The 25,520-nt window shown below is 45.5% G+C and overlaps 1 protein-coding gene across 1 annotated transcript; it reads right to left on the bottom strand.

The window, feature by feature from the left end:
• Positions 1-15,923: 15,923 nt before the first annotated feature.
• On the bottom strand, positions 15,924-20,509 carry LOC123068931 (pentatricopeptide repeat-containing protein At4g14820). Its single transcript, XM_044491627.1, has 3 exons — positions 20,046-20,509; positions 17,988-19,380; positions 15,924-17,887 (listed from the first exon to the last, which is right to left on the bottom strand). The coding sequence occupies exons 1-2, from the start codon at positions 20,483-20,485 to the stop codon at positions 18,078-18,080; spliced, it is 1,743 nt and encodes a 580-aa protein (XP_044347562.1). The 5' UTR covers positions 20,486-20,509; the 3' UTR covers positions 15,924-17,887; positions 17,988-18,077.
• Positions 20,510-25,520: the final 5,011 nt, after the last annotated feature.

The following is a 25,520-nucleotide window of genomic DNA, read 5'->3' as shown; positions in this document are numbered from 1 at the left end:
CTCTATGCTCTCTGACATGTGCTCCCATGTGTGGCCGGCCCCATGCATTGTGACTCAGAATGACTCGCCTTTTGTGGGTGCAGACCTACTACGAGGCTGGCTGGGGCCGGTTGCACCTGGGTGGTCAATTTTTTTCTTTGTATTTTTCTGTCTTAAGTATTTTTTTTCAATGTCGGGGCGTGCACTGCTTTTAGTAAATCATCCGTGCACTGCATTGATCAGGGTTCTGCACTGGATGTGCACGCATTCCGTACTACATGTGCAGTTCTCATTTTTGTTTTCGTGTTTTTGCTCTTATGTAATCTTTTTTTTCCAATGTATGGGAGTGCACTGCTTAGTAAATCATGCGTGTACTGCATTGATTATGTTCATGTACTGCATGTTCATATATTTCCGCACTACATATACAGGTCGCATTTTTCTTTCTGTGTTCTTGCTCTTATGTATTCTTTTTCAAATTTAGGGGCATGCACTGCTTTGTTGGGTATGTGTAAACTTTATTCGACAGAGTCTGTACTGCATTCGTACACAATTTGCACAACATGCATCCTACTTGCACACTGCATCTTATTTTTGTTTTGTGCACTTCTTGAATCTAATGATACATAAGCAAACACCAAAAAACAAATTATCACAAGCATTTTGTACGACAAGTTCATCATCAGCAAACTAAGTTGAACAGAAAGCAATCTAAAAAAATCAAAGTTCATCATTACAAGTGATTCTGCATGGCAAGCAAACTAAGTTCAGCACACAACCAAACTAACGATACATAAGCAAACAACATAAAGCAAATTTGATGATAATTCTAAAACGACGCTGGCATTGTTGGCTTTGTCCGACACCATCTTCTTCTTCACCAGTTAGCGTCTCCCCATCCCCAGCTGTTCCTGGTGCGCTTCTTGGGGGGCTTCTCCTTCTCCAGCTTTCCACGGTGAAGCCCGTCCTGGGTGAGGGTGATGCGGTCCCATATCTCGTACACTGCGTAGGCGTCCTTTGCCGCGTACTCAATGTGCCTCATGGACAGAGGCAGGGTGGCCCAGCACTTGTGTTCGTCGTCGGTGATCTTCTTCTTCATGTTATTGTAGTAGTCGTCGATGAGCATGCCGGAGACGTCTCCAAGGGAGTCCAACTCCTTGGTTGCCTCGGGCACCCTCCACTCCTTCTGGATGTCGACAAAGTTGGCAACCTCCAGATTGACACGCTCTAGCGTGGTTTTATCGCCGTTGATGGAGAAGTCTGCAAAGGTGTACCTGGGGTCAGCAAGGAAGTTGTCAAAGACGATGTACCTTTCAGCGTCGCTCAGTTGGAAGAGCAACACCGTGTGATTCTTACCGATGGAGAGTTGGCAGAGGGCGGGTTTCTACGTCGCTTCAGGCTCATTGTTGTACTCGAGATCAATGCCGACGATCTTGTGGCGCTGGAGGCTGAGGTGGCGCTCGTACTGCGCGAGGGAGATTGCCATCTGCTTCTTGTCATTGGTGTGGATGACGTGCAACTTGGTGTTGCTGTGGGCCTCCACGGCCTTGTCACCCTTGTACTCATCGGCGAACGCCATTGCCAGTAGTAGGGCTTGGTGTTTTTGCATGGATATGGAGCGATTTGGTGGTAGCGCAATGGATACTTGTGTTGTTGTGGATGAGAAGGCCTTTGGCAGGGGTCTGAATTTAAGTGGGGGGCGCGGGAGTGGGATGGCCGCATCGGATGAATTGCACGATCTCGCTGATGATGCGGTTGTGCGGATCGTGGGTTGGTGTTGCATCTGTGATCGTGGGCTTGTGGCGATGGAACCGCTCCAGTTGGGTGGTTGTATGCAAACGTGGTTTTTTTAATGTGGTTTTATTTTATTTTTTATCAGTAATTTTTTTTAACCACCACTTTCTGTGTGAACGGGCATTTGTCACGTTTATATGTATCCTGCATGATAATGAAACTGCATTGGTTATAGTTCTGCACTGCATCGTCTACAATACAAAACTGCATTTTGTCTATAGGTGCGTACTTCACCATTTTTTGTGTGTCCTTGTTGCAGCCCCTGAAAAAAGTACAATGTATTTTGCAATTTTACGAGTTTTTTGTTCTCTTCTATGCCGTGTATTTATTCATGTAGGTAATCCGAAACTGCATTGCTATATCGTACTGCATCATGTAACGAAATGCACTGCATTTTTCTAGTGCTGCGTACTGCATCTGTTTTTTGCCTGTATTTACTGCAGTCCCTGATATGGGAGGGGTAGGGGAAGGGGGATTGGGGGCGCACTTTTTTTGAACTTACTGTTTTTTGTTAGTGGGCCTTGTTGGGCCTGTGTTCGGGTAGTGAGAATGCATTGGGCCCAAGTCGGCCTGTGAGCATGGCTGGATCCCAGTGCGTTGTGTGCGACCTAATGTTTAGTCCCACCTCGCATGCGGAAGGCGCGCCCGACCTGTTTATAAGTGCTGGCGAGGCCGCTGTATCGAACTCCTCGGGTTACTTATTTGGGCGCTTATACACGACGCTGGTTGCTCTATGCTCACTGACCTGTTGGCCCATGTGTGGCTGGCCCCATGCATTATGACTCAGAACGACTCGCCTTCTGTGGGTGCAGACCTACTACGAGACTGGCTGGGGCGTGTTGCACCTGGGTGGTGAATTTTTTTCTTTGTATTTTTTCGCTTAAGTATTTTTCCAATGTCGGGGCGTGCACTGCTTTACTAAATCATCTGTGCACTGCATTGATCAGGGTTCTGTACTGCATGTGCACGCATTCCGTACTACACATGTTTGTGCTACATTTTTGTGCACTGCAAGGGTAGCATTTTTCTTTATTATTTTTCCTCTTACGTATCCTTTTTTCTAGTGTACGGGCGTGCACTGGTTTGGTGCCTCTATGCGCACTGCATTCGTCATAGCCTGTGATGCAGGTGTACACATTTTGCATTGCATGCATCCTTCTTTGTGCCAAAGTTGTGACTGGTTATGCCAACGCTGCGGACTGCATGACTTACATTTAAGGACTACATCAGGTGCAGTAATTTCTGCTTTGTGCACTGCGCAAAAGTGCTTCTCGTTTGCTTCATTTTGAGCATGTACTGCACTTCATGCACACATATAGTGAACTTCCTGAAAAGACGTTGGAGAACTGCACACATAAAATGGTCTATGGATTATAATTTTTTAGAGAATTGTTATTTAATGATCTGCGGTTAGTTCGTGGGAATTGCTACAGTCAAAGTACACCTTCTTTTTTGGTTCCTTTTTCTTTGGTAACATAAGCCTTTATTGGTTGTCCTTTATTCTTGGTAACATAATTTTCATTACCTCCCCTTTAATTTTCAGTTTTGACCTTTTTGCATTCCTCTTCTATAAATCTAGGCTAACTTCTACCCTTTCTTTGCAGTTCATTTCTCCTCTAGCCGCAAGTTCTCTCCATTCTCCAGTCTCTTTTTTTCCTTTTCTAGGTTTTTGTTGCGATGGCTCCACGCCCTTGCGTGAATCTCTTCTGCTGCGGCCATGGTTGTGGTGTGCCGACGCACTATGATTATTCAGCTTGCTCGCTGGCCCGTCGTGCTCGTCGTGGGGGGAAGGTATTGTGCCGAACTGGGCAAGCAGAGCAGCTTGCATATGGCACAGTATTCACGGAAGGATTGGATATGGGCCACATCAACGTTTCTACGTTCTATTCCGCCCTGCTTCGGCGTGGCCTTGGCCGCACAAGTCCTTTTGTCCATCAGCTTACGCCAACAGATGTGGAGACTCACTACAAGATGGTATGTTTTGCTAGATATGATTTTTTTTCTTTGTGTTTTCTACTTTTTTTGTATAATTCCATTTTATTCTGAACTTCTAGTATTTTAGGAACGCACTTTTATTGTTTTTGAAGTGTACTGCACTGTGTTCTTATTTCTTGTTTTTATTGTTTTTGCTTGTGTGCATGCAGCTTGTGTTTTAGTTTGCATGGTTACAATATGTGAACTGCTTATATATTAGTTGAGCACTACATGTTTCCACATTTTTTCCCAATTTGTATGGTGTGTACTGCATGATAGTTCGAAGTGTACTGCATATTTCCAAGTTCCGTACTGCATGTTAAATTGTGTTTTATCTGTACTGCTTGTTGGTCTGTTGTGCACTTCATCTAGTTCGTGTCTGTAGTGTGTGCACAGTATGTTGTACTGCTAGTATCGTTCTCAAACAGTTTTATTAATTTTTGCTGCTGCTGGTGAGCTAACTGCATTTTTTACATGGTTTTTGAATCGAAATGTGTCAATGTTTTACTCTAGACTGCTATATATATGGTATACTCTATATACCATTTTCTCTTTACATGGTTTAGTTGAATAACTCATAGTCAGCGGGAAATTTGTGTTCACGCAAAATTTAAATTGATACATAAGTCATAGAGATAAGCAAACTGCTATGCATATGATTAATTTATTGAAGTTCATCTATTTGGTCGTTAACCTGCTGCTTCTCCGCGGTGACTAGAGCATGTGTAATGTCGCACTTTCTTTTGTTTTCCGTGGCGGTGTTGCTGGTTCTTGTCTCTGCACCATTGTGTTTTTAGCCCCTCGCGTGCTAGTTGATGACTGCTTTGGTTTTTCAGTGCTGCGAACTGCATCCTTCTTTGCTCCACGCGTGCTAGTTGTTGGCTGCTTTCGTTTTCCAGTGCTGTGAATTGCATCCTTCTTTGCTCCCCGCGTGCTGGTTGATGGTGACTTTCATTTTCTAGCATTGTGAATTGCATCCTTCTTTGCTCCCCGCGTGCTGGTTGATGGTGGCTTTCGTTTTCCAGCACTGTGAACTGCATCCTTTTGTGCTCCTACCTCATTTTTTGAAAGTGGTGTCGTTCTCGGTTTTTTCTATATAGCAACATTCCCTTGCGGTGGTCTTGTTGGCATTGTTTCTTCATGTTCTTCGTCCTCTTCACTCCCTTCACTCTCTTCTTCCTCTTCCTCATCTTCATCATCTGTTTCTTCATAAGCCACTGCTTCTTCAGTTTCTTCACGTTCTTCATCCTCTTCACTGTCTTCTTCTTACTCCTCTTCTTCATCTGCTTCTTCATAAGCCATTTCTTCTTCAGTTGTGTCACCATCTTCTTCTTTGATTTCATCTTCTTCATCTTCCTCATTTTCTGACCTTGTTCTTTTGGGGCAGGTTCTTGAATTGTGTCTCTTCCTCTTTTTGCAGATGCTACAACGTCTCGGTTTCGTCCATTTCTTAGTGTTGTGAGTGGAATTTATGTTTGGTTGTGCATCGCCATGTCCTTGTTTTTCTTGTTCATTTCTTTTGTACATGTCCTGGAATTGTGGCCGCTGATTTCATTACATGTTTTGCACCTTCTTATTCCCAATGGGTGACCTTCATTGTCCAGCTCAGGCTGTGACTTACTGTTTTTGTCATCATTTTTCTCCTTGCATGCAACCTTTTTCTGGGTTGCGTCGCCCTCTTTCTTCCTTCCTCTTGTGTTTGAAACAGGAGGTGGAAGAATTGTTTTTTTTTGATAGCACCAGTTCCGTTGTCTTCAGTATTTTCTACTTGCTCCGCATTATTGTCATGCTGGGATTTCTCTGCTTGCTTTAGTTTTGCTGCTTCTTCTTCTTCTTCGTTGAGCACATCAACTTCCTCGATCAGTGCCCTCATACCAGACAACGCTCTGTCGCATCCAGCGTCGGACCTTGTCGCTCTATTTGCAAGGTCAATTGTTGTTTCTGTCAGCAATTTTCTATGGCAAAAAAGTGAGGTTCCATCTGGTGCTGTTTGTGTGTAGTCTCTTCTGTCAGATGTTGCATTTGATCTTGCGTTACGGGTGTATCTTTTCATGATGTACACCTCAGGAATCTTGAGTACTCTCAAATGAGAAAGCATGCATAACACATGGACGCAAAAGAGCCCTGCAGACAAACACATGATTTCTTCATTTTGTAAGATGAGCTGCATGAAATTAATAAACGCATATTTTTTTTGTTATTTGTTCATTTTTAAAGAAGTGAACTTCATTTGGTTTTTTGAATTACTCATGCATGTGGACTTTTAAAGTTCAGTAAGTGAGATTTCGTGCATGACTATCAGAAACTAGATTTTTTTTTGCTAGGAGTCTCACTTGTGTGTGTCCACAGTTTGCACTCACATTCGTAGACACCTTTCTTTTCATCGGCGACCACTTGGAAATTATGCCTTGCCTAGTCAAATGCATCCGATCTGTTGTAGTGGTGTACGAGATACTTTGTCGGGTTCTCAGGGCACCGTTCTGCTCTGAATGTAGTGCTACGATAGAGTGTTTCTTTGAAATCTGCAAACACTGCCCTTGTATACACTTTTGATAGCTGAACTTCAAACCCAAACTTGGGTGTTGTTTTTACCTCTGACTGCATGATCACAAATGCACTGTTACGAACCAGAGAAATGAAAAAATTGTTTGTTTTTGTAGTCATATTTTAGCAGTTTTTGATTGACATTTTGTTTACCTCATTTGCTACTATCTCTGCATGCTTGACGGCCTTCCTAGTCTGAATGCACTTGTCCACCTGCTGAGCAAACAGATGGAGATCATGCTTCTCTTTGACAAAAAAATTCTTCAGTATGCGGTTCATGCTCTCGCTTCTCTGTGTGGAAGTCATCCGAGCACAGAAAATTTCCTTGTAGTAAGCTGAGATCCACTCGTGCCTGTCATTCCACAGCGAATTCATCACTTCGTCGTCTTGCAAGTTGTATCTCTGAATGAGGTTCTTCCATGCTCGTTCAAATTCTGACGGCATTAGTGGGTGGTTCAGCACCGCATTGAGGGCATCCTTGAGTTTCTCGTGCACCTTATACAGCAAGGCGAGGTGGTCTTTGTACTTCTTCATGATATGCCACCGACACAGCTTATGCAAAGTATGTGGGAGGATAGTTTTTAATGCTGCCTTCATCAAAGAACACTGGTCTAAGAAGTCACAAATAGTGTTTTTTATTAAGTTGTTTGTGTGTATAAGATAGATGGAAGAAATATAAGTGCACCAAACAAACGTAAGTATGCATGTGTTGTTTTTTTGTACCTGTGAGCGATTGGCGGCTTGTTGTTCATACACCTCAGAAATGTTTTGAAAACCCATTCGAATGATGGTATTGTTTCATCTCGGACGAGGGCAACATCAAATATGGTGCTCTGTAGATGATGGTTCACTCCCACGAAGACTCCCAGTAGCATGTGGAATTTGTTAGTTTTATACGTCGTGTCAAATGTAACGCAGTCTCCAAAATCTTCATACGATCCTTTGCAACTTGCGTTGGCCCAAAATATGTTTATTACACAGTTATTTGCATCAACGTCATAATCATAGAAGAACTCTGGGTTTATCTTCTGCATTTTCTCGAACAAATCCAGAAGTTTCTTGACATCGTCTTCGGACTCTTCTCTGGAAAACTTCGGTTTCCTGCATTTTCAAACACAATGCAAACTCATCTCATCAAACAGGTAATAATTACCGACAGAATGCTCAAGCGATATGCTCTGTGATGTGCTTACTTGTTTACCCTGTCATGGCTAGTATGTCCCATGTACTGCAGACCACCGGACATACGCGACAGCGTCGACATCATCTGATCATGTGTGTGGTTGTCCAGTTGCATGTCTTTCACTAACTAGTCTATCAAAGGATCGTCTTTTTTGTGCGATCGCATGTGCAAAACCATCCCGGGGCTTTCCAGCATCTTGTGATTGTGGTTGAGTTGAACCATTTCTATCACAAATTTTCCATCCTTCCTCTTTTTGACTCTAATCTTTGCCTTGCAGCCAATCCTTTTTGATGTCTTCTGACGTATCCGGTGATAATCTGACACAGTCTGCTTGTGCGTCCCTTCTCTTGAGCAGACAATGTAGGCATTTGTCCTGTGTTTTGCCCTCTTGCGTATGCCAAACCTGCACATTTTGCATAATTGTTGTAAAAGTCCCATGCCTTGTCGTATGTGGTGAACTTCATTCCAGCAGCAGGTATGAGGTTCAGTGGCATGTTTTTATCCTGCATTAATTGAAATGCTATATGAGATAATTTGTTATATTCTATTTTCTAAATACAAGGAGTGCATACAAGTTTAATAAAGAATTGCAATGTTCCTAAGTTTTCAGAAGAATCCAATGTGTTAGATGCTAGGTCAAACCTCACAAGAAATATCAGTGTGCACTACAATGTTATCTGAATGGCCTGCAACTATTATTATTATTTTTCAGAACATAAACTTGCATGTGTGTAGAGTCGTTCACTCGATGGTGTTTGCAGCTTGCCGGGTTGTATTGGACATGGCGGGGTTATAGCAGATCTATGTAGTTGAGGATCTTGCGGCGGCAATAGTGAGGAGGATTTGTACCTGCTGTTGAGTTTTGACCGAGGCACCGTTGGTGGTCGCAGCGTCGAAGTTGATGCAGCAGGTCTGCTTGGAGCTCTGTTTTTCGGTGCAGCAGGTGGACGCTGAGCTCTGTTTTGGGGTGCAGCAGGTGGACGTGGTGGTAAATCCAGTGTTGTGACGATGTCTTAGTGGATTAGTTTGAAAATTTTGGAGCAGTGGCACATCATCATAGTCATAATCATCATTTGCTGCAACATCGTGTTCAATTGCATCATCATTGTATGTTCGTACATGCTGTCCAATTGTAGTGAACTCGTGCTTATACTCTAGATTGGGAACTGTTATTGGCTCATCTTCATCATCATCATCTTCATCATCCCTTTGGTGAGTGCCCTCCCAGACGAATGTGACATCATCATCATCTTCGACTACATCTTCTTCCTGGAAAAAATCTTCTTCCGGAGAGTACTGCACCCTATTTGTTGTCATGAAGAATCCTCGAGGAATCTCAGGGGTAACCCAGCCAGTATCTCTTTCAGAAGAAGCTTCACTCTTCTGAAAGTTGTTGTTCTCAGTGTTGTCAATTATGCACGACATTTTGTATCTGCTGAACATCATTTCCTGCACACAAAATGACCGAGCTGCATTGTCAGGTTAAATGAACTAAACCATGTGAACTGCAATGTGTTCAAAATGGTACTGCCGAACTATTGCACGCTGACTGCATCAACCCGCAAGGTGAACTGAAGCAACCGCACTGCATCATTATCCATAATGCACCTATAAAAGCGTACTGCATAACCGAGCAAGTGCATTGCATTTTCCCCCACAACAAACCAAAGCAACCACACTGCATAGTTTTTGTAAGCATACTATACTGCTTGTACTGCTTTGTCTGGAATAACTAAACTGAGATGGTTGAGGAAGTGTACTGCTTACCTCGTGTTGCAGTGATTTCTTGTGTTTGCAGGAGGAAGTTCCCTTCTCGTCCGTCTGCACAACTTTCACGTTCGCCCATGCAGTCCACTTGCCCTTCAGAAGTTCATGAGCGTTCTGGACGTTGCTCAAGGTCAGACGGAGGACTTCCTCTGAAGGTCATTGCAGACTTATTCCAAGAAGCTGTCGTGGATGAAGGAACCTTGCGCACAGTCCTCCTTCCTCGAATTGGTTTGATGTCAAGGCAGCACCAATCCACATCTGATGAAGTACAACTAATTGCAGCCTCGGAGGAGTTCGGTGGCGGCGCTACCAAGCTGCTACCGTGGAAGAAGGCCGATATGCTGGTGGGGGAGGTGTTGCTCGGTTGCTGCCGCGAAAGAAGGCCGAGAGGTGACGGGTGGCGTCGCTGCTTGGCTGCCGCTGCGGAAGAAGGCTGGGAGGGGAGGGGCGGCGTCGCTGCAAGCCGCCATTATGGAAGAAGGCCGGGAGGGGAGGGGCGGTGGCGCTCCCAGGCCGCCGCCGTAGAAGAAAGCGGGGAGGGGAGGGGCGGCATCGCTCCTAGGCCGCTGCCGCGGAAGAAGGCCTGGAGGGGAGGGGTGGCGGCGCTCCCAGGCCGCTGCCGCGGTAGAAGGCCGGGAGGGGAGGGGCGGCGGCACTCCCAGGCCGCTGACGCGGTAGAAGGCCAGGAGGGGAGGGGCGGCGGCAATCTGTTGGGGGTGTGCAGAATAAGGCTGGTGTTAATAGAATAAGACTCTTAAGGGGTGTTATCAGAATAGACCCACCCTATATATATATATATATGTGTGTGTGTGTGTGGGGGGGGGGAGGGAGGGAGAAGCAGCCAAGGGGGGCGCCCAAGTAGGGGGAATCCTACTTGGGGTCTCTCCCAAGCCGCACCCCCTTTCCTTATTTGGAGCGCGAGGAAATGCAAGGAAGGGTGCCCCCCCCCCCCCCTTCCTTTCTCCCATGAGAGGGAAAGGCAGGAGGGGCTAGCCCTCCCCCTTTTCCTTCCCTAGGGCTGGCCAACCAAGGGAAGGGGCGCAGCAGCCCCCTTTTGTGGGCCGGTCTGTTCCCTCCTTTGGCCCATAACTTGTCGAGGGGGTGCCCAGAACCCATCCCGGTGACCCGATTACTTCCATGTACGTGCCGAAACACTTCCGGTGTCCAAATACCATCGTCCTATATATATATATAGACGGTCTATTCTGCTAATATTAGCAGAATAACTATTCTGCACACCACTTCCGCACTCCACGCTGAACGCAAGTGCACGTCATTGTTTGAACCAAGTGTGCTGCAGTGCTTACACGAGTGAACTTCTCGTCGAAAAAAACTGTACGCGTTATTTTTTTCGGTACTGTTTTCGCTCTAATTTTTTAACCATTTATCGGAATGAGGCGTGTAATATACCGTTGAAAAGCTATGGATTAGGCGCAACTTCGACATGTTGAACACTTTCCGAGATTCCAAACGGTTTAAGAGCAGTTTTGAAAATGGTGTGGCCCATGACGAGTGGCAGCGAGTGTTTTTTCGCGATTTCTTCTAAACCGCTCGTCGGCACGAAGCAAATGATACGCCGTTGGATAGCTATCATCGAGGCGCATCTTTTTTATAACTATCATTTTCTTTAATTCGTTACGGTTTAAGAGCAGTTTCAAATTTACTAAATCGCGGAATTCTGTTTTTTTGAATTTTTTTCAATTTTCAGTACTGTTTCCGCTCTAGTTTTTGAACCGTTTGTCGAAACGAGGCGTGTAATACGTCGTTGGGAAGCTATGGACAAGGCGCAACTTTCATATATAGGAATGGTTTTGAGATTCCTTACAGTTTTAAGTTAATTTTGAAAATCGTGCGGCAGACGACAAGTGGCAGCGACCACTTTGCTTGAAATTTTTACAAACCGGTTGTTGAAATGATTCAAATGATATTCTGTTGGAAAGATATCGACGAGACGCAACTTTTTCATGTAGAACACTCTCTCTAATTCTTTACGGTTTAAGAGCAATTTTAAAATTACAAAAGTGCGGACACTCTATTTTTTGCGACACCCAAATCAGCGAGTGAACGTCATCCGCGAGAAAACCGCACTGCATCGGATGAAAACCGCACTGCATTAGACAGGCAAGTGAACTTCATGATTTCTTTTGTCAGACGTAAATTTTTCTCAGTCAAGTTTTTGTTGTCTTTTTTCCAAAAAAAATTATGAACGAGAGTGGACCGCATAGACAACGGCAAGTGAACCCCAACACTCTTGAAAGTGATTGACAACACTCTTGAGAGTGAACCTCATTACTTTCTTTTACTAGTTTAAATGTCTTTCAACAAACACAACATAAATTTTTTAAATACATTTTTCCAAGTGAAGTGTACTTCAAAGTCCTTCGGAGTGGACTTCTTTTAAGACCGGAGTGCACTTTAGTTTTCTCTTTATTTTTTCTCTAGAGTTTAGTTTCCCCATAGTGCACTGCATACATTTTTTTGGTTAATGAAATATGCACTGTGGGGATGACGCAAGTGGACTACATTTTTTGTTTGCACGCTACACATTACACACAAGCATTCATCCACATCCATTTTTTACACTCATTTCCTCTCTGCATTTTCTCAAACAACAAAATGAACTTCTTTTTAAAGGAACATCGATGCTCTCTTCTTCCTCATTACCGAGTGCAGAACAAATTACTTTTACAAAAAAAATGAAAAAGATGAATGTAGTGAACTTCCTAGTCGGGTTTTTCACAGAGCAAATGAGAAAGTTGTATATAGTGAACTACCACGTTAGTTTTTTTAGCATTTTTCACCAAGGAATTAAAGCGAACCTCTCGACTAACGAAAGCAAACCTCTCGACAAACGAAAGTGAACCTCTCAACAGAAATTATAACACAGCAAACTCATATCACACTCCAGCACTATGTCTATGTTTTCTCGAACAATAAAACAAACTTTAGAAAAAAATGACGATATTCTTTTTTTTCTCCTTCGTACATGGGCTGCACTTCACGTCGATAAAATATGCACTACAAAACAAGAAACCAAGCACTTTTCTGAACTGCATCTGTGCGAGGCCATGGTGCACGCAAGCTCTGAAACAGCCATGACACCAGACCGCGTGCGAGGCCATGGCGAACTGCATCTGAAGGCAAAAAAAAGAAGCAGCAAAATAGGCAATTTTTCACCTCCAGCTCCGTGATTGAACGAGGTTGGCCTCCTGCAAATTGAAAACGCAATAGCAGGAATAGCAAACTGCAGTGTACTGAATTTTTCTTTCCAAAAAAAGTGAACTCCAACAACAAACCCAAATGCTCACATGTTTGTGTGTTCGTCAGAAGTGGAGAAGAAGCAGGGGGAGGCCGGTGCACTTGAGAGAACCTCCTGGCCGGGGAGGACGGACTGCAGTGGAGCCTCAGGTGGGCCGCACGGGGGTAGTCAGGCGCGGGGCGGCACGACTTAAAGGATGGCTGAGGCGGTGGCGGGTCGTGATGCATACTGCATAATGCGTTTGGCTGGCCCAATCCAGCAGCGGCGCACACACGATGAGCTCGAGGAAGAAGGCTCGACCTCTGATCCATGGCGGCAGCGGTGTCGCGACTCTGAGGTGGTGGAGGGAGGCACCAAGGCCGTGCGCGGAGGAAGAGCCGCGGCAATACTCTACTCCGCTATGGTGGCAGCTCGCCGGATCCAAAGTGGGGCAGTGGTGGGGGATGGTGGTGGAGGCCGAGAAGGGCTGGGATGGATCTGGTGGTGGCATGACTGGGGTAAGCTAGCTCCGTTGGGGAGGTTGCGGCGGCGAGTTGCACGCGATGGCGTTCCCCAATCGCTGGTAGTTGGGGTGGGATTTGGGGGCGGCGGTGGGTGGTGGTGGGGCGGCCTGCGAGGAAAGGTGGGGAGGCTGGTGGTGTGAACTGCGGCACGACGGTGGTGGTGGGTGGCGGGGCTGGGGGAAGTTGGTGGTGCCATGGATCCGACTGAGGAAGGTGGAGTGGTGGCCGACGACTAGCCGAGCAGGAGAAGGTGGGAGCGTGGGGCGCCGGCTCGGGCGGGTGGGCCGCCCCACTATGAAGAAGGTGGGAGGGTGAGGTGGCGGCTCGGGTGGGCCGCACCGCGTCGGAGAAGGTGGGCGCCGCGTCCGCCGGCGGTGTTCCACATTGTGGAAGGTGGTTGTTGGGCGGGAGGTGGGAAGGAGAGGGAGTGGGTGGGCGCGGGACGGTGTGGAGGACGGGGGACTAGAATGGATAAGGTGGGATGTAATCCGGCTGCAGTTTGTTTTCACGGTACAAGGCAACACGAAACTATTAGCAGAATAAGCGATTCGGTGTGCAGAATAAGACTCTTAAGGGTGTTATCATAATAGACCCACCCTATATATATATATATATATATATATATATATATATATATATATATATATCATTCTTTACCTCTCGGCCATTTCAAGACTCTTCGTCATGTTCGTGATCTCATTCGGGACTCCCAACAACATTCGGTCACCAAAACATATAACTCATATAACACTATATCGTCAATGAACGTTAAGCGTGCGGACCCTACGGGTTTGAGAACTATGTAGACATGACCGAGACACCTCTCCGGTCAATAACCAATAGCGGAACCTGGATGCTCATATTGGCTCCTACATACTCTACGAAGATCTTTATCGGTCGAACCATTACGACAACATACGCAATTCCCTTTGTCTATCAGCATGTTACTTGCCCGAGATTCGATCGTCGGTATCTTCATACCTAGTTCAATCTCGTTACCGGAAGTCTCTTTACTCGTTCCGTAATACATCATCTCGCGACTAACTCCTTAGTCATTTGCTTGCAAGCTTATGATGTGTATTACCGAGAGGGCCCGAAGATACCTCTCTGATACTCGGAGTGACAAATCCTAATCTCGATCTATGCCAACTCAACAAACACCTTCGAAGATACCTGTATAGCATCTTTTTGATCACACAGTTATGTTGTGACGTTTGATAGCACACAAAGTATTCCTCCGATATCCGGGAGTTGCATAATCTCATAGTCGAAGGAATAAGTATTTGACATGAAGAAAGCAATAGCAATAAACTGAACGATCATTATGCTAAGCTAACGGGTGGGTCTTGTCCATCACATCATTCTCCTAATGATGTGATCCCATTATGAAATGACAAAACATGTCCATGGTTAGGAAACATTAACCATCTTTGATCAACGAGCTAGTCTAGTAGAAGCTTAGTAGGGATACGGTATTTGTTTATGTATTCACACATGTATTTAAGTTTCCGATCAGTACAATTCTAGCATGAATAATAAAAATTTATCATGAATAAGGAAATATAAAATAACAACTTTATTATTGCCACTAGGGCATATTTCCTTCAACCAACCTGTCACAATCGCCGCTCGCAGCTCATCAAGGATAAGTTGCTGCCTGGGTTCACCAAGGCGCGAGTCCACATCCTCCACTACCTCAGAGGCGGCCCAAAATACCATTGAGTGGGATTCTCAAAGAGGAGGTGGCCCGAAGTGCAGTAACCCAGTTTCTGTATCTGGCCGAAAAGTCGCGTCTCTGAAGTAAATCCAATAAATAATCGTAACGAATGGAGTCAAAAGCATTTTTTATGTCCAGCTTTAGTAGCAAGGAGGGGGTCTTGGTCTGGTGCAGACGTCAGGCGAAGCCCCGCACAAACATAAAATTGTCATGGATGCTTCTTGATTTGATGAAAGCGCTTCGAGAACGGGACACCAACCCATTCATGAACGTTGCTAACTGAGTTGCCATGATTTTTGCCAGAATCTTTTACCCAGTCTCTGCGCAATACAAGCCGTATGTGTTGGATATACCGAGAACGAAGCACCACGATGCAAGAAGAGTAAGATGTTACATTAGATGGTCCTACGGAATGGTGTTTCATTTTGGTAATGCTTTGTACAATGAATGTTATGGATGATGCAATTTTGCACCTCTATTCTAGAGACTGTAAGTAACCACTTGGTGTTAGACTGCTCAGTATGAATACAGTTCCAAAACAGTTTCTGATCCTTATTATGCAGCAAGAGCTTGTCTTCTCAGTTTCTGAACCCTGAACATGCAAGCAGTGTAGTACTAGCTAGCCCACTCAAATTTAGCATGCAACCAATCTGCTACCTTCAGGAAAACGAAATAAAGTGCAGCTCTTTGAACTATAGATGCATGGTAATGACCCCCTTTCAGAAATTGATCAGGCTAACACGAAGAGTAGCTTCAAACTACCAGAATATCATCTCTCTTACAAACTCAAACACCGCCAAAGTTCAGAGCACGGCCATGAATCATCAATTTGCAGCTACACATCATCAAGGTATACAAGGATCATCAATTAAAAAAAGGTATACCAGGATACAATCAATTTATGTCTATTTCACGCCTCCAATTGCGAACTCGTGAACAGGGTCATTCAGCTCTATCCAACTGTCAGAACCCCGCTAATCATTTGAAACATGCAACAACGAACGACCATTTATTTGTTATACTTGCAAAAATTCTAGACCTGTGCGCATGCATTAATCGAGTGTTCTGCTTGCATGTTTGACATATAACTGGTCTATACCCAAGCCCGTGCATTAGAAAGAGAAGGCCCCAAAACAAGATAAATCATGACAGATATCGACCATGTATCCTTCAGATTTCATATGTACAAGTATACCCTCAAAACATAATTCCATTAAGTGTCTCGTATCACTAAAGTAAACTTCAACGCATCTCCGTCTTTCCTAGCACTGCATACAAAGATATCCAAATTTACAGGAACAAGCACAAAGCAGAGATACACAGGAGTTTTGTTTGCATACTTTGCGAACCAAGAAAAAAAATTCATAAGAGAAATCTATAAGGTTCCTTCGCCATAGGCATTTTATTCCTCTGACGAAATGAGTTCTGCATTTACAATGTCATACAGAAAGCCAGGAGCTACATCAAAGTCTACAGACAGACTCAAATACTCAGAAGTTCCTTTGCACGGGGGTGTGCCGCTTGATTTGCTTCTCTCCTTGCAAAGATCGGCTCAAACTCCTGAAAAGCCTCAGCATACTCATTCATCTCTTGGATCAACTGAATCCCCTCAGATTTCTGACCCTGCTGCCACTGTGCCACGTCGTTAAAACAGCAAGGCAACCAGTCTCAATCTGCACTTTCAGAAAACCCTGCAGCCGAACAAGCAGCAATGCATCACAGCAATGGTGATATTTTTGTATTACCTCAGCCTTGCTGCTACAAACACTCCCTCATAATTGCGCGCCATCAAACCCGCTCCAGCCCCACCATGCTCAGCGTCCAGGGCACCATCAGTATTCATTTTAAATTAGGATGTCTCCATCTCTCCCTCCAATCTTCTGTCACAATTTTCTCTTGTTGCGGCACTTCCAGAGCCTTCACAAATCCCTCCACCAGATGCATGGATGGCAGCGGTTGATATTGAATCGCCTGATGCGTGTATTTATTCCTGCTGCTCCAAATCGCCCACATAACAGAGACAATAACCACTGAATCCTTCTTATTAACCATTGCCGAGTCCAAAATATCCATGGCCCAAGTGCCTGGATGCAGACGCGGGAGCTTTTAAATCGAAAAATTCTAACGCTGCATTCGGAAACAGCTTGGCATGTGCAGACCTAACCAGAGAATGGAACAGAGGCTCATTGTCATTGCCACAGTCTGCACTCCAAACATCTTCCCCGCGTGACAAACTGGACGGCTGTTGTTCAATCTGTTCATTATCTAACAGTTGTCGGACACTGGTCTCACTGAGAAAAGACCAGATTTCTCCCACACGGCCACACCCATGCCCGAAAATCATCAATGTCTCGCAGCGGTCATGGTAGTTGGATAATGAGATCAGCATGAGGAGGAATAGACACCTCTCATACTAACTCTTCATTCCATTGATTTGACCCTTCCTCTATCAGAAACAAACTGAACCGGTGTTTAACACCCCATAGGTTTCAAAGATGCTTCCACATGATTCATCTATCATGCCAAACTTCGGTTGTGCATCCATTACCAACTCTTCTTACTAAACCCAACTTAAGGGCATCTCTTCCTCGCACAAGAGCTCGCCAGGTCGGTGACACACCCTGAGGGCAATCTGTTTGCTACTATGCTCATCAAATAATCCTGAATAAGCCCATGATTTTTAGAAGCAAGGTGTTGCCAGAATATGTTACAATGGTGGAGAGCTGTGGAATGTTGTCTGACTACCGCTGCCCCGTGAAATACCCGTGCTTCTGAATTCAAAGTTCTTAAGAAAGGTTCTGCCAGCTCACACAACTGAAAGACCCATTACCGACTACGACTCATACGGCATAAAGTTCAGCTTCTACTGCACAGTGGACTATCTTCAGCCTGACAGAGGGAGTTTTTTTCGTGTGGAACCACACCAATTATCTCATCTTAATATATGACAGGAGGAAAATATGATAGCTCAATCCATAATAATATCTCTTCAAAGACCTGCCTGTGTCTTCCCTTAACCAAACTGGGCTGCATAGCCTCCTTTTATGAAAAAACAAAATTAGCCAGCTGACTTCTTGTTCAGCTTTGATTACATAACGAATTCATTCAACTGATGCAGCCATAAATATGAGATCATTGTTGCCCATTGACCACCAATGAGATGATTCCTGTGATGAATCATAATGAAAATCATTATGGAACTTCATCAATTGTGAGTTAAAAATACACACAAAAAAAAAACATAAGAGTGATGTTCCTCATGATTACCTGCAAGTCTTTAAATATAGATATGCAAAATGAAGATCCCCTTTCAGAAATTTACAAGGCTATCATAAAGACTAGCATAGCCATGAATCATCAATTAGAAATTATCCCACTAAGCTTTAGAAGGGTCTTATGATTTTCCTGATGTTTCTCACCTCCAGCTCCAAAATAGTGGACAATCCCATTCAGCTCTACCCGACTGGAGCTTGTTTCTTTCGAAACCCTATGGCCTTCGATTACTCCCCTCACCTCTCGAGCATTATTCCAGTTACCAGATTTTGCGTGCATGTTCGATAAAAACACGTATGCTCCATTGTGATTGGGATCCAACTCCAAAATTTTCCTCGCAGAAAATGCACCGAGCTCAAGATCACCATGCATCCAGCAGGCTGCTAACAGAGATCCCCAAACAGCCACATTAGGTCTTACATGCATTGACTTTATGAGATCAACTGCTTCCTGCAGAAGTTTAGCCTTTCCCATAAGATCCACCATACAACCATAATGCTCATGCTTGGGTTCAATCCTGTATTCCTGGACCATGCATTCAAACAAGGAACGGCCTTCATCAACTAAGCCAGCATGACAACAGGCAAACAACAAACCAAGAAATGTCACGCCATTGGGCTCAACCCCTTCACTTTTCATCTTGTCAAAAAGGGCTAAGGCAGATTTGCCATCACCATGCATAGCAAAGGCAGAAATCATACTTGTCCAGGTGATAACATTCTTTCGAGGCATTGCATTGAACACGTTCAAGGCAAGAGTCAAACTTCCACACTTTGAGAACATATTAATAAGAGCATTGCAAATGGACAATACCTTACAAAACCCATTATTCACAACAAACGAATGGATCCATCTGGCTTTGTCAAGGGAACAGATATTAGCACATGCAGATATGACGCTCAATAGGGTAATTTCATCAGGACATACACCACACTCTTGCATATCTTTGAACAAAATCAACGCTTCACTTGGTTGGTTATTTTCAGCATATCCTGATATCATAGCACTCCAAGATACCACATCCTTCTCCACCATACAGTTGAATATGGAGCGAGCAATGTCGATTTTTCCATTCTTAGCATATCCACAGACCATGACAGTTGATGATATCAAGTCCTTCCTTTGCATCCCGCTGTATAGCTTCTTGGCCATCTCCATATCCGCACAAGTAGCATACATGTTTAAGAGGGCACTACTGAGGCGGGCGTCGATAAAAATGTCTGAGACCAGTATGTATGAGTGGATGACTTTTCCGGATCTTAAATGTCGTGTATGACCACAAGCTGATAGAACGGTAGCAAGGATGACTTGGTCAGGCACAATTCTTGATCTCTTCAGCTTATTGAGTAGAAGCAATGCTTCTCTGTAGTCTCGAGTCTGACAATAACTGCCGGTTGATGTTAGAGAGGTCAGTCATGGTTTATAGAGGAAAATACAATTGCTGAAAAGTTAAGAAGCATACAAACTGGAGACTAGAAGCAAATGAACAAATAAAAAAGGATATTATTTTCCAGAGGCACTTTAAATAAAGACGTTGTCACAAGACCCTAAAGTCTCGGGCTCTCGGCACACAGATATGTTGAAGAAACCTAAATATTGCATGCATCAATTTCCAACTTTCAAGAAGACCATACAAACAATCGACAGAGAAAGTTCTACCTTTTTAAAGGTCACCTAATTGCATTCCTTTGAAACTTATCAACTTATGCTGCTAGAGATCTAGGAAAGAACTTATCAAGTGCTGATCTAGTTAATTATGGTTTCAACCTTAGAACAATTAGTTGGACCTTGCTCCAACAAAGAAGCAGACCTGCGTGTTGTTAATAACGTGCATATATTGACTCAAGTTCATGGTGTACCAACTCGACTTGTGCCATTTTCCTCAGCAAAGATTTTTGCAAGAAAACGCAGAAAATTGACATGACGTACAAATATGCAATGGTAGACAAACTATTACCAAAGCACCCAGATCGCAGCAAAGTTGGATTGATCCAAATGATCAAAACTCCGACCAAATAATAAGCACAGAAACTAGGGCATGCGCATTAGTACCTGTCAAGCATGACGCCCCAGGCGACGAGATCCCGATCCGGCATTACTTCGAACATCCTGCGGGCGTCGGCCACGCGCCGGCACGCCGCGTACGCGCCAACCAACGCAGTCCCGATGAACCCATCATCCTCGGCCCCGACCCGTACGGCGAGGGCATGCGCCTGCCTCACAGAGTCGGCGCAGCGCGCGCGGGCGGCGGCGCGGAGCAGGGCAGGGAGCGCGTGGCGCCCCGGCGCTGGCAAGCCGGCGCGGCGGAGGCAGGCGCAAGCGGCGAGCGCGAGGACTGGCGTCGCGGTGGCGGCGCGCAGAACGGAGAGGTAGGCGCGGTCAGGTTCGGCGTACTCTGCCGGCGGGAAGGGGTGGCCACGGCGGAGGAGGTGGGCGTGCACCTGCTTATGGTGGCGGGAGCGGCCCTCGAGGGGCGGCGCTGGCGTCTCCATCAAAACAGATAGTTTGGTTATGCGGGGTCAAACAGCCCTAGAGCTTCTCCACGAGCAGGGGCGTTTTGGAGGCCGAGATCCATGAAGGATTTAATTAATAATAATTTAAATTTAAACTTTTCAGCTCGGCAAAATTCTAAAAAATATACATGTATACAAGAAATATGTGTGTAAAATTTACAATGAAATATCTTCAAAATGCCCCCCAAAAAATATGTTCAAAAAAATTGAGTAAAATGAAATACTTTCAATTATGAGCCGTGGTACAAAGAATAAAAACATGGGCTGAAAAGCGACACACTCCTCCATCACAAGATCGCCAACTATCAGGCATGATTCTTCTGGGCCAGAGATGGCGATAAGCAAAAATACCATATGGTTCGTTGGCCGACATTCGCAAGCCCCGTGACCAGGGAGGGCTCGGGACCATATGGTCTGCTGGTCCGAACATTGCCGTGCTGACACGATGGTTGTGGCGGATTGCGAATGGGGAAGACGGCCTTTGGCTTGACATCATCCGGAACAAATATCTGTGATGGCAACCGCTCGCCTTCTGTTAGTGGTATATCGGCTCGTAGTTCTGGCAGTCCATCATCCAGTTGATCCCGGTCCTTCGCATCGGGACCACCATCGCGGTGAGGTCGGGTGCGTCTACCCTGTTCTAGTTTGATAGGTGGGTTGGGGATCACCCCTTCACCGCCCAATTCCCAGACTTGTTCATCATCGCGGTGTAACCTATAATCTCCGTCGAGATGGCCCTTATTGACTTAGGGCATCTCGCATTCCGGAGGCCCATTTGGGCCCCTGGAACTTGCCACCTGGCAGGACCTCCTTGAGTGCATCACGCTTCAGTCTCTGGACGTAGATCAGTCAGGCGACCGCATCTCCTAGCATTTGGAGCCCTCGGGCCGGTTCTCCACCAAACCCTTTACCGGGCCACTGCGGATGCTCCTGCCCCGACGCCCCTAGTCATATTTGGGCGCTTAGACTGCTACTGAAGATTCAGATCTTCGTGTGGTAATGGATCCGCGACCGGGTTCCTTCCGGCGTGGAGGTTCTCAAACGGAATGTCTCGGGTGATAGGATTTGCCACCCTTTGTGGGATAGATGTAACACCCAAGATGCAGTTCTATCCCAATCACACGATGAACTCATGACTGGGGCACAATTGCATTTCGTACGCATAGCAAGGTGATACACAAAATCATACAATCGAGTGAACGGAAAGGATATGAGAATCCAAGCATCACTTGCCCTAGAATAGCATAAATATGACAATCATCATACAATCTTCCATGCACATAGTAGTGTCCGATTACAGACTAGATAAAAAGGGAAAAACTCACCCTGCTACTAAGCCCACGGATACTCCGACTAGGTCCTCTACTGATCGTCCGGATAAGTAACATAGAAATGGCCACGATCTTCGTCAAACTCCCACTGGAGCTCAATGACATCTCCTGCATCAGACTCAATGGTACCTGCAACTGTGTTTGTAGTATTCTGTGAGCCACAGGGACTCGGCAATCATATAACCCATGGTATCAAGACTAACAAAGCTTAAATGGGTAAGGCATGGTTAAGTGGTGGAGTTGCAGCAAGCGCTAAGCAAATGTATGGTGGCTAACTTACGAATACCGGATTAACATGAGAAGCTACGCAACGGTCGCAAACTAGTAATGATCAAGAAGTGATCCTGAACTACTTATGTTCAAACATAACCCCACCATGTTCTCTTCCCGAACCTCGTCGAAAAGAGACCATCACGGTTACACACACGGTTGGTGTATTTTAAAGAGTTTAGTGTCAAGTTCACTACAACCGGATATTAAAAACTCCCATCTGCCACATAACCGCGGGCACGGCTCTTGAAAGTTTAAAATCCTACAGGGGTGTCCCAACTTAGCCCATGACAAGATCACGATCTGCGGAGACAATCCTCCATCCGGAAGACCCCGATCAGACTCGGGATCCCGGTGAAGGAAATATGCCCTAGAGGCAATAATAAAGTTATTATTTATTTCCTTATTTCATGATAAATGTTTGTTATTCATGCTAGAATTGTATAACCAGAAACTTAGTACATGTGTGAATACATAGACAAAACATAAGTGTCCCTAGTATGCCTCTACTTGACTAGCTCGTTTATCAAAGATGGTTATGTTTCCTAACCATAAACATGTGTTGTCATTTGATGAACGGGATCACATCATTAGGAGAATGATGTGATGGACAAGACTCATTCGATATCTTAGCATTATGATCGTTACAGTTTCATTGCTACTGCTTTCTTCATGACTTATACATGTTCCTCGGACTATGAGATTATGCAACTCCCGAATACCGGAGGAACACTTTGTGTGCTATCAAATGTCACAACGTAAATGGGTGATTATAAAGATGCTCTACAGGTGTCTCTGAAGGTATTTGTTGGGTTGGCATATATCAAGATTAGGATTTGTCACTCCGTGTTTCGAAAAGGTATCTCTGAGCCCTCTCGGTAATACTCATCACTATAAGCCTTGCAAGCAATGTAACTAATGAGTTAGCTGCGGGATGAAGTATTACGGAACGACTAAAGAGACTTGCTGGTAACGAGATTGAACTAGGTATGATAATACCGACGATCGAATCTCGAGCAAGTAACATACCGATGACAAAGGGAACAACGTATGTTGTTATGCGGTTTGACCAATAAAGATCTTCGTAGAATATGTAGGAGCCAATATGAGCATCCAGGTTCTGCTATTGGTTATTGACCGGAGATGTTTCTCGGTCATGTCTACATAGTTCTCGAACCCGTAGGGTCCGCACGCTTAACGTTTGATGATGATTTGTATTATGAGTTATGTGATTTGATGACCGAAGTTTGTTCGGAGTCCCGGATGAGATCACGGATGTGATGTGGAGTCTCGAAATGGTCGAGATGTAAAGATAGATATATTGTAAGGATATATTCGGACATCAGAAAGGTTCCGAGTGATTCAGGTAATTTTGGGAGTACCAGAGAGTTACGGGAATTCGCCGGGGGAATTAATGGGCCTTAATGGGCCATACGGGAAAGGAGAGAAGGGCCTCAAGGGGTGCCCCCCCCCCCGATGGGCTGGTACGAATTGGACTAGGTGGAGGCGGCGCCCCCCTCCTTCCTTCTCCCCTCTTCCTCCTTCCCTCCTTCTCCTACTAGGAATAGGAAAGAGGGGAATCCTACTTGGACTAGGGAGTCCTAGTAGGATTCCCCACACCTGGCGCGCCGCCCTTGGGCCGGCCACCTCTTCCCTCCCCTCCTTTATATACATGGTCAGGAGGCACCCCATAGACACACAAGTTGATCTTTAGCCGTGTGCGGTGCCCCCCTCCACAGTTTTCCACCTCGGTCATATCGTCGTAGTGCTTAGGCGAAGCCCTGCACCGGTAACTTCATCATCACCGTCACCATGCTGTCGTGCTGAAGGAACTCTCCCTCGACCTCAACTGGATCTAGAGTTCGAGGGACGTCACCGAGCTGAACGTGTGCAGATCGCGGAGGTGCCATGCGTTCGGTACTTGATCGGTTGGATCGCGAAGATGTTCGACTACATCAACCGCGTTACTTAACGCTTCCTCTTTCGGTCTACAAGGGTACATGGATGTTGGAAATATGCCCTAGAGGCAATAATAAAATGGTTATTATTATATTTCTTTGTTCATGATAATTGTCTGTTATTCATGCTATAACTGTGTTATGCGGAAATTGTAATACACGTGTGAATACATAGACTATAACATGTCCCTAGTAAGCCTCTTGTTGACTAGCTCGTTGATCAACAGATAGTCATGGTTTCCTGACTATGGGCATTGGATGTCATTGATAACGGGATCACATCATTAGGAGAATGATGTGATGGACAAGACCCAATCCTAAGCATAGCTCAAAGATCGTGTAGTTCGTTTAGCTAGAGCTTTTCCAAATGTCAAGTATCATTTCCTTAGACCATGAGATTGTGCAACTCCCGGATACCGTAGGAGTGCTTTGGGTGTGCCAAATGTCACAACGTAACTGGGTGACTATAAAGGTGCACTACGGGTATCTCCGAAAGTGTCTGTTGGGTTGGCACGAATCGAGACTGGGATTTGTCACTCCGTATGATGGAGAGGTATCTGTGGGCCCACTCGGTAATGCATCATCATAATGAGCTCAATGTGACCAAGTGTCTGGTCACGGGATCATGCATTACGGTACGAGTAAAGTGACTTGCCGGTAACGAGATTAAATGAGGTATTGGGATATCGACGATCGAGTCTCATGCAAGTAACGTACCGATTGACAAAGGGAATTGTATACGGGGTTGATTGAATCCTCGACATCATGGTTCATTCGATGAGATCATCAAGGAGCATGTGGGAGCCAACATGGGTATCCAGATCCCGTTGTTGGTTATTGACCAGAGAGGCGTCTCGGTCATGTCTGCATGTCTCCCGAACCCGTAGGGTCTACACACTTAAGGTTCGGTGATGCTAGGGTTGTAGAGATATTAGTATGCAGTAACCCGAAAGTTGTTCAAAGTCCCGGATGAGATCCCGGACGTCACGAGGAGTTCCGGAATGGTCTGGAGGTGAAGAATTATATATAGGAAGTCAGGTTTCGGCCATCGGGAAAGTTTCGGGGGTCACCGGTATTGTACCGGGACCACAGGAAGGGTCCCGGGGGTCCACCGGGTGGGGCCACCTATCCCGGAGGGCCCCATGGGCTGAAGTGGGAGGGGAACCAGCCCCAGGTGGGCTGGTGCACCCCCCCTTGGGCCCTCCCTGCGCCTAGGGTTGGAAACCCTAGGGGTGGGGGCGCCTCCACCTGGCTTGGGGGGCAAGTTTCCCCCCTGGCCGCCGCCCCCCTTGGAGATCTCATCTCCTAGGGCCGGCGCGCCCCCTACGGGGCCTATATAAAGGGGGGAGAGGAAGGGCAGCCGCACCCATGCTCTTGGCGCCTCCCTCCCCCCTTGCTACACCTCTCCCTCTCGTAGAAGCTCGGCGAAGCCCTGCTGAGATCACTGCTGCATCC

Source organism: Triticum aestivum, chromosome 3B (genome assembly GCF_018294505.1).
Source record: "Triticum aestivum cultivar Chinese Spring chromosome 3B, IWGSC CS RefSeq v2.1, whole genome shotgun sequence".
Taxonomy (NCBI): Eukaryota; Viridiplantae; Streptophyta; class Magnoliopsida; order Poales; family Poaceae; genus Triticum; species Triticum aestivum.
Note: the sequence above shows the minus strand (reverse complement) of the source record. Positions and strands in the feature narration are given on the sequence as shown.